Here is a 9,275-nt window from a genome sequence, read left to right on the forward strand (position 1 = left end):
TGCGTACATAATGCTGTAATGTACATCTTTGTACATAAGTCCTTTTCTCTTTACGCATGATTATTTTCTTCGGCTAGCTTCCCAGCAGCGGAATCACTGAGTCAACAGGGGGGCACATTTTTCAGGCTCTTGATACACACCGTCAAATTGTTTTCTAAACCAAAGTAATGCCGAATCACACTCCCAGTAGCGAGGCACGGGAACACCTCTCATATATCTCCTTGGCCACCGATGGACATCACCATGCTTTTAAGTCTTCTTTATTGTGATGAGAAAATGAAAACGCGTGTTCTGGAAGGGGCTGGAGTCTCCAGCCTTTGTCTCAGGAAGGAGAAGTCAGCCCAACAACAAAAGATGCCCTGTGGTTTCTGATTTTCTGCCTGCTGGACCGCTACCTAAGACAGGCCGTGGGAGTCGTGACACAGAGGTCGGCTTCATCTGGGGACCCAGAGCCCCTGCCCTGTTGGGGACGTGGAGCCCAGGGGATGGCTGGACAGCTCCCCTGTGCACTCTGCCCCTCAGTCCCGTCCCCGTGCTCTCCAGCAGTGGCAGATCCCTGTGTCACAGGAGGGGTGTGGGCATCCCCTCACCCCCCCAGGCCTGTGCCCACTGTAACCAAGAGCTCGTTGGAGTATCACCAGCCTGCCTAAAGCGGGGCTATTTGTTTGCACAAAGTATTTCTTAAGTGAGCCTCGTGTTTACAAGCAATAACAGACGTGGGCTATCACCCTGATCAGAACTACTCTTTACATTTCCCCCCTGAACTTAAAGGGAACATTTATACCAGAAAATTGGGTTGGGGGGGGGAGGAGAAAAATATGTGTAAAAACAATAAATACAAACATCTACTTTTATACTTCATTTTCACAAAAGCTCTATCTACGAGGTGGGTAGTAGCCCCCTTGCACAGGGAGAAAACAGGGCCAGCACACTGCCCCGTAGGAACCGTAGTCACTCGGGTTAGCTAGGAGCCCAAGTAGCAAGCCACAGAAACGGGGTTCAAACCCAGACAGTCTGACGCCAGAACTCTCGCTCTCCCCATCTGAAAACTATCATTCGAAGATAGTTATGACCCTTTGGCATCTTCCCTTCCGATATCCCGCGGGCAGAGTATTTCTTTCTCAAACTTGGGGCAAGACGCTATACAAGTCAGGATCCTGCCTTCGTTAGCTAATATTTTCTCATAGCACTAAATAGTTTTCCTCCTGGAGCATTATTTCCCATGGCCTGATTGCATTCTGTTGTGTGGATGCATACTTAACCTTATTTCAGGCTGTGAAATAATTTTGGGAATCTAAGTGTTTAGTTGCGCCTTTGAATTTGACTATAATGTAAAATAATTTAAAGGAGAAATGTTCTTGAATGGTATGTTTTTGACAATTTTATATCGGTGTAGGGAAAATGCAATTAAATGTAAACAACCTTAGGCTCCTGTTACATACTTAATAAATTAATTTTAAAAAATAAGTTATTTTAGAATCAAATGTTTCCAGAGCTACAGGGGGAAAAAAAACCCATAGTAAATCCTTACAGAGAGACAGAAATTCCCCTCTGTATTCTCATATATGCCATTTTTAAAAATTTATTTTAGAGAGAGAGCGAACATGTGAGCAGGGGGAGGGGCAGAGGAAGAGAGAGTCCTAAGCAGACTCTGTGCTGAGCATGGAGCCCAATGCAGGGCTCGATCTCATGATGCTAAAATCATGACCTGAGCCGAAATCAAGAGTCACTTGCTTAACCAGCTGAGCCACCCAGGTGCCCCTCATATATGCCTTTTGTGGCAAGATGGGGTTAATGGGTATTTACTCTAGACCTCAGCATTACATTTTTACTTTTGTATACGTGTAAGCACAGACTAAGCCCCTAAGTGCCTAGGCTTGGAGGAGGCACACGTTTTGAAAATGAGGAATAGATTCCTATAGACCCCGGGAGAGACCCAGTTCCTCAACCTTAACCCCTAATCTATTATAGAAGGAACTAATCTAATAAGTTACCAATTACTAAAGCTTTGCCAGTGTGTGCTTGTGTCTGGTCCACTGGCCCCAAGTTACAAGAACAGCCGTAGCCCCAACTCTGCCCCTGCCTGCTACCATCACCCATCACCTCGGACAAGAGAGTTCATGTCTTTTATCCTTGGTCAACTCATCCCTGAACTGGGAGTCTTAGATGAAACTCTTGCTAAGGGCTAAGTATTTATACTCACAGATCCCTCTGTCCGTGATCTCAGCCAATGTCGCTTGTCTTCCAAACCCCCCTTCAACTGTGGTTGGGAAACCATCTTGACCCTCTGTCTCGGTCTCCCCGTTCACAGGCCTTGTGCAATGGTCGTTCCAGACTTTGAGCTGATCTGCGAGATCATGCTGGTGGCAGAAGGATTCATTGAAGCACGGTCATTAGCCAGAAAGTTCATCACCCTTTACCAGTTGTGCAAAGAGCTGCTCTCTAAACAGGTACACTGCCTAGCTTGGCGAGTCCCAGTGTGATTGCCAGCTCCAGACGGGGTCTGGGCCAGTGTAGTAGGGAAACATTAGAGCCTTCTCACAGAGAGTCCGTGTGCCCATAGAAGAGTGAAAGCTCCCACCACTTCTTCAATAAGGATTCGTGTTCATTTTCTTAGCCTAGCATTAGTGAAAAACCTTATTTGGCCCCCAAACTTCTTTTTTTTTTTCATTGACTACTTAGCAACACCTCGTAGATCCAGTGTCCTGTGAGAAACACCTCAGTGGCCAACAAAATTCCCTTGGAGGAAATGGTCTCGACCGAAGGGATGGGGAGAGGGTTGGGAAGATAGTTAGGCGTTAAGGAGTCCCATAGACATCATTGCTACTTGTCCTTACGGTGACTTCTGCCTGGGGCAGGTCCCCACACAGGACCAAGAGCCTCCAAGGTTCATGCCTTGGGTGGAGAATTTCTTGGTGGCAGGGGCAGCCAGTCAGGCTTCCTTGGGCTGTTCCTGTTGAGTTTCTCCTCCCTTCAGGCCTCTCTTACTAGAACCATCTTTGCTGCCACAGCACGGGCGCACGCAGCCCCGTGAAATCTGCCCCAGGTGGATTTCTTTTAAAACCCCTTCTGTTTCTCCATTCTCCCTGGGCCCCAGCTCACCACATCATCTGCCGGGTCCCCACCACCTTGCAGGCCAGCCGCAGACATCCACAAAGCCACCCCGAGCCTCTCTTTTGAGCTCTAAACCTGTATACTCAGCGGTCCATACCACAGCTCCCCCCGAGTGTGAGAGAAGCTTCTCTCGTTTGGCATCTGAAGCCGATCTTCCTGCTGGTCCCCACCCCAGCCTTCTTCTCCCGCATTCCGTGCTTCAGAGCGCAAAACCCGCACTTACTCACTGGCCAATTCTGGAACCCTGGGAGTCATCCTTGGCATTTTCTTTTCCTCAGCCTCCATCTAATCGTGGATGAACTGATGTTCGTTCCACCCTCTGGATCTCTCTCAAATCCTTCTCATTTTCTTCCTTCAGCTTTATATCTCAGCACCCCTGCCTCTTGATTTAAACTCTTGCAGTTGCCTTTCTGCTTGTTGCTACTGGAATTTGTCCTCACTGCGGTTCTCAGAGCATTTGAAGGCCTCCCTAGTGTAGAGCATGTGAGCTCAGCCTAGGCCATCTCTAAGAGCTAACATGGCTTCCTCCTGGATACCCTTCCGCTGTCTGAACATGCAAGGAGTAGCCAGACAGGTTGGGAAGTGGTTCTGTGTGCTTTCCCTGGCCCCCAACCCCCTGTATGCTCTGGGTCTGCTTTGTTATCACAGCTGGAAAAGCAACTAATGTTAGACCAGGAGCTGGGATCTGTGACCACCATGATCTTCCGTGTCATCGGTTCTTTCCTAAGCCTCCGCCTTGGCCTCAGAAGTGACCTGCCTATAATTTTATAGACACCAGCATGGGCATAGGGCTTTCTGCATCCCAGCACGCCTGCCTGACCTATGCTACCTTCCCTCAGGATCACTACGACTGGGGCCTGCGGGCCATCAAGTCTGTGCTGGTGGTGGCTGGATCCCTGAAGCGAGGGGACCCTGACCGCCCTGAGGACCAAGTCCTGATGCGCTCCTTGCGAGATTTCAACATCCCCAAGATCGTGACCGATGACATACCAGTGTTCATGGGCCTGATCGGGGACCTCTTCCCTGCCCTGGATGTCCCCCGGAGGAGAGATCTCAACTTCGAAGCGTTGGTTCGGAAGGCAGTAATGGACCTGAAGCTCCAGGCTGAGGACAACTTTGTGCTCAAGGTACACCGGGGTTTTCCCTCCCAAGACTTTCTTTGTCTCTTCCTGCTTTTCTTGAATGATGGGTCATCCTTAATCCTTAATTTGTGCTTTAGATGCACAAATACGTATCTACCTAGGAATAATTCATTTCAGGAGCTCTTTACTGGGGTGCCCACGCTGCCGAATGTGTGGTGGGGAACGCAAAGGAAAGATGGCGCCCCGTCCATCAGAAAGCTCACTATCCCACAGAGGACTAAGTCCCAGCCCGGTCCGCTCGAGCACATGTTCTTATCCTGTGAATTACTTCAGACAGGATTAGAGAGGCCTGGTAGTGGTAGAATATGGGAGCCATGTTGGTTCTTAGGCATGTTTCTGAGCTTGTAAACATTTTGAAGCGATCAAGGGCAAGCTTTCTCACAATTAAAAAAACCCCCCTCCCCTCACCCCAAAATGTCCGCATCCCAGTCCCCAGAATCTATGTTACGTGACATGGCAACAGGAGACCAGGGTCACAGATAGAATTAAAGTTGCTAATCAGCTGACCTTGAGGTGGAGGGATGGTCCTGGGTTACCCAGGTGCCCCTATATAATCACAATGGTCAAAGAGGGAGGCAGGAGGGTGAGTGTCCCGGGGGCACCATAGGAAACACCTCCACCATACAGCATACATTTCGGGTGTACAATATAGTGATTCAACACTTCCATACATCACCCTGTGCTCATCACAAGTGAGCTCCTCAATCCCATCGTCTATTTCCCGTATCCGCCCACCCACCTCCCTTCTAGTGACCATGTGTGTTATCTATAGCTAAGCGTCTGTTTCTTGGTTTATTTCTCTTTTTTTCACCTTTGCTCATTTGATTTGCGTGTTACGTTCCACATATGAGTGAAATCATATGGCATTTGTCTTTCTCTGACTGACTTCGCTTAGCCTTATACCCTCTAGCTTCATCCGTGTCACTGCAAATGGCAAGATTCCGTTCTTTTTATGGCTGAGTAATATTCCATTGTGTACGCAACACCACTTCTTCTTTACGCTCATCTATCAGTGGGCATTTGGGCTGCTTCCATAATTTGGCTATTGTAAATAAACAATAAACATCGGGGTTATGCACCCTCTTGGGTAAGTGACTTGAGGACATACTAGGGAAAAATGAGGATGAAAAATAAAAACGCCACAGGTTTGAAAAATCAAGAATCGGGGGGGAAAAAAAGTCCTAGCGTTTTAGCTGTCAGCAGACCTAGAAAGCAGTGAATCCAAATTAGGGCAGGAAGTCCACAGTCTCCAACAGAAAGACCTCAAAAATGGATACATTCAAAGCAAGACTAGATCAAGAAGATGAAAGTTCTTAGGTGTTTATTAAACTTCTCTGTTATGGGGCCTGAGGCATATGTCTTTTCTTTTAACAAAGAAAAAAGGGAATGCAATTAAGAACACCAAGAGAAAAAAGTCATGATCCAAATGTTTTTTTAGGTAAACATAACCTGATATTGATCAACATATGAAGTGTAAGGAAGGAGTATCCATTTGACCTTGGGCTGATGCTGAGAACATCCTCTTTCAAGTCATGGCACTAGGCCCAGCGAGAACACAGTGTATAGCAGGCCACAAATTTCTTCTGTAGGGAAAAATCTCTACAGCCATAAGAAAGTAAGCCGCGATGGGTCTTCAACCTTTACGATCACAGAATATAAAGAAGGTCTATATACAAGACTGGAACAGAATATAAATATCAAACATAGCAATGTAAAGGTATAACGTGTCTGGCAGAAGACAGGAGAAAGAAAGAAAAAGGGAAGGATAGGGATGCTTATGTATTTACCTTGCACAAGATACTGTCGAAAGTTGATGGATTCATAATCGGCAGAGAATAGAAATAACTCACTGGTCAGTTGATAAATGGATAAACAGCGTGAGATCTCCCTACACAATGGACTTTCATTCAGCTATAAGGAGGAACGACGTGCGGATACCAGCTACGGCACAGATGAGCCTTGAAACGTTTTGAGTGAAAGAGACCATTCACAAAATACCGCATACTTTTCTAAATCTATTTATGGGACATGTCCAGAAGAGTCTAATTGAATAGAGGCATGGCCCAGGGCTGAGGTAGGACTCGGGATGGGAAGTGACCACTCATGGTGTGGTTTTTCCTTCTGGAGTTGAAGACAATGTTTTAATAGTGGTGATGATGGGACGGTTCTGTGAATAGACTCAAAACCATTGGATCAGACACTTTCAAAAGGTGAATTTTATGGTCCTTGAATTCTATCTCAATAGTGCTATTGAAATGAATGAAAAGAAGTTGATGGAACCAGAAAGTGATTTTAAGGCTTTCGGGATCAGGGCAGCAGTCAGTAGTTGGTCGTGGGGAAAAAAAATCGAGGAATATAATACAGTCTCTGTTCAGTAACCAGAGCACTGCCTCCATTTCCCTCCTCCCCTCCCTCCCCCTCCGTTTTTTAAATGCAATGCCCTCAGGCCAGTTTCATGCTGAAAATCCTCCGAGGCTTCCTGTTGTACTTAGAGTAAAATTCCAAGTACCAGTTCCTACATAGCTGACCCAAGCTTACCTCATCTTATCTTATACTCGTGCCCCAACCCCTGCCTTTCTTTGCTGTTCTTTGAGCCCTCCAAGCTTGCAGCCAGAACCTGAGGATTTTTTTTTTAAGATTTTATTTATTCATTTGAGAGAGAAAGAAAGCACGAGTGAAGGGGAGAGGCAGAAGGAGAGGGAGAAGCAGGCTCCCCGCTGAGCAGGGAACCCAACATAGGGCTCGATCCCAGGACCCTGGGATCATGACCTGAGCTGAAGGCACACGTTTAACCATCTGAGCCACACAGGCGCCCCAGAACCTGAGAATTTTGTACTCGCATTCACTCCACCTGGAATGTCTCCCATGGATCTTCAGGTTGCTGACTCCCTTTCATTCATATATTAGCTTAGATATCAGTCCCCACAGACCCTACCCAACGCTTCCCTCGTCCTTATCTGGGAAGACCCTTTGTTAAGTTCTTGAAGGACGAAAACAAGAGCCAGGATTGAGACTCCGCTTTGGGTGCTCTTGGGCTCTAAATCAGAAGAACCACAATAGAGTAGGATAGAGGAGAGAAAAAAGTTGATGCTGTGGAAAACACAGCTCAGTATCTCAGTCGGTTGTCCTGCCACGGTGGAAAGGAATCATCTCGTTCCCCAAACAGATATTCATCAGCTACCTTTATATTGAGCTTAGCAGTCATGCTCTCCTCCTGATCCCTGGGTTATACAGTTCTAGAAATTTTGTTTTTAACACCTGTATCACTTAAATTTTTTTTTAGAACAGAGAAGTTCATTTTTCTCATGTTTTAAAATGTAGAATAAATAGGATGTATGGGGGGAAATGTTTGCATTGTCCTACCACGCCATCCATATTCCAGTACCTTACCCCATCCATTCACGCTCCTCAGCCATGAAGGGTCTTATAGTGAAAAATATACTTGATCTACATTAAAGTTCAGTGTCTTAGCCCATGGCGTATAAGAGCCTTCATGATAGGGGCCATCCAGCTTTTCCAGCCACCCTTCACGTTTTCAGCAAATATCTATCCAATGCTTGGTATGTGCCAGATTCTCTGCTAGACAATGGGAATGAAAGGATAAGAAACCCGGTCCTGCCTGCCTTCACAGAGCAGATAATCTAAGAGAGAAAAGAGTAGCCGTGGCAATGGTGATGAGTACTAGGATGTAGGTATGGGACACCTGCTACAGGCTAAGGCATGTGTAGGTGTGGCTGGAAGAAAGCGGGAGAAAGGATAATGTCTGGACAGAAGGCACCATATCTTAAAAGGTGTAGACTCAGGAAAGAACATTATTAAGGAACCCCAGTTGTCTACCTGGAATGGGCATGCTGGGGGAGAAGAGAGGAGAAGCTGGTTTGGGNGGAAAAGAATAGCCGTGGCAATGGTGATGAGTACTAGGATGTAGGTATGGGACACCTGCTACAGGCTAAGGCATGTGTAGGTGTGGCTGGAAGAAAGCGGGAGAAAGGATAATGTCTGGACAGAAGGCACCATATCTTAAAAGGTGTAGACTCAGGAAAGAACATTATTAAGGAACCCCAGTTGTCTACCTGGAATGGGCATGCTGGGGGAGAAGAGAGGAGAAGCTGGTTTGGGCCAGGCTGCAAAAGGGCCTCGTAAGGCAGTCTTAGGATTTGGGATGTCCTCTCCAAAGCTGTGGAGAAGCCCTGAAGGGACACAGTGATGGCAGTGACACAATCAGATTTTCGTTCCAGTAAGTGTGCTCCTGCAAGTGTGGAAAGGTAAGCCTGGAGGCAAGCCAGGACAAGAGTGATAAGACCTTCACTGCTACCATGTCCTCAAGGAACTCCTAGACTCCAGACTCATTGAACCATCTGGTCAACCACATCAGGCTCTGTCATACCACAAGCCTTCGTGCTGTTATACCTTTGCTTGCAAATCCCCCTATTCATCTTGGCAAACTCACCCCTGAAGCCCCAGTTCAAATGCCCCCTCCTCTTCGAAGTCCTCTTATTCCCTTTATCTGTACAAAATCAATTGTTTCTTCCTATCTGTCCCCATAGCACTTTATAAATAACTTGATTATAGCAATTCTTGTGCTTCCCCATTAGCCTGTAAGATCATGGAGCGGGGAGAGTCCTCTCTGAATCTCCCTCACCTGGTACACTCTCCAGCACTTGGTGACTAATAATTATGTGGCCAAATGATGAATAAGTACATTGCCCCCCTCACATCTGGAGGTGAATAACCCTTCCTCTCTTGACATCAGGTCTCCCCTCAGATAGCAGCCTGGGGCACGGAAGAGCAGTTGGGATGTCAGTGAGTGACACGTTGGTCCTTCTGGCTGAATTGTGTGTCTCCCCAGGTGGTTCAGCTGGAGGAGCTCCTGGCCGTGCGACACTCTGTGTTCGTGGTGGGCAGCGCCGGCACTGGCAAGTCTCAGGTGCTGAAATCCTTGCACAAGACCTATCAGATCATGAAACGCCGCCCCGTCTGGGCTGCCCTCAACCCCAAAGCAGTCACAAACGATGAACT

General features: G+C 47.1%; 1 protein-coding gene across 1 annotated transcript; it reads left to right on the plus strand.

The window, feature by feature from the left end:
• Positions 1 to 2,317: 2,317 nt before the first annotated feature.
• Positions 2,318 to 9,231, plus strand: LOC117799527 (dynein heavy chain 9, axonemal-like; the record flags this gene model as incomplete). Its single annotated transcript, XM_034652014.1, has 3 exons — positions 2,318 to 2,450; positions 3,954 to 4,241; positions 9,106 to 9,231. Coding segments are annotated over exons 1-3 (543 nt in total), but the record flags the coding sequence as incomplete, so codon positions are not given.
• Between the last annotated feature and the right edge of the window lie 44 nt (positions 9,232 to 9,275).

This window comes from Ailuropoda melanoleuca, unplaced genomic scaffold, assembly GCF_002007445.2.
Source record: "Ailuropoda melanoleuca isolate Jingjing unplaced genomic scaffold, ASM200744v2 unplaced-scaffold5187, whole genome shotgun sequence".
Taxonomy (NCBI): Eukaryota; Metazoa; Chordata; class Mammalia; order Carnivora; family Ursidae; genus Ailuropoda; species Ailuropoda melanoleuca.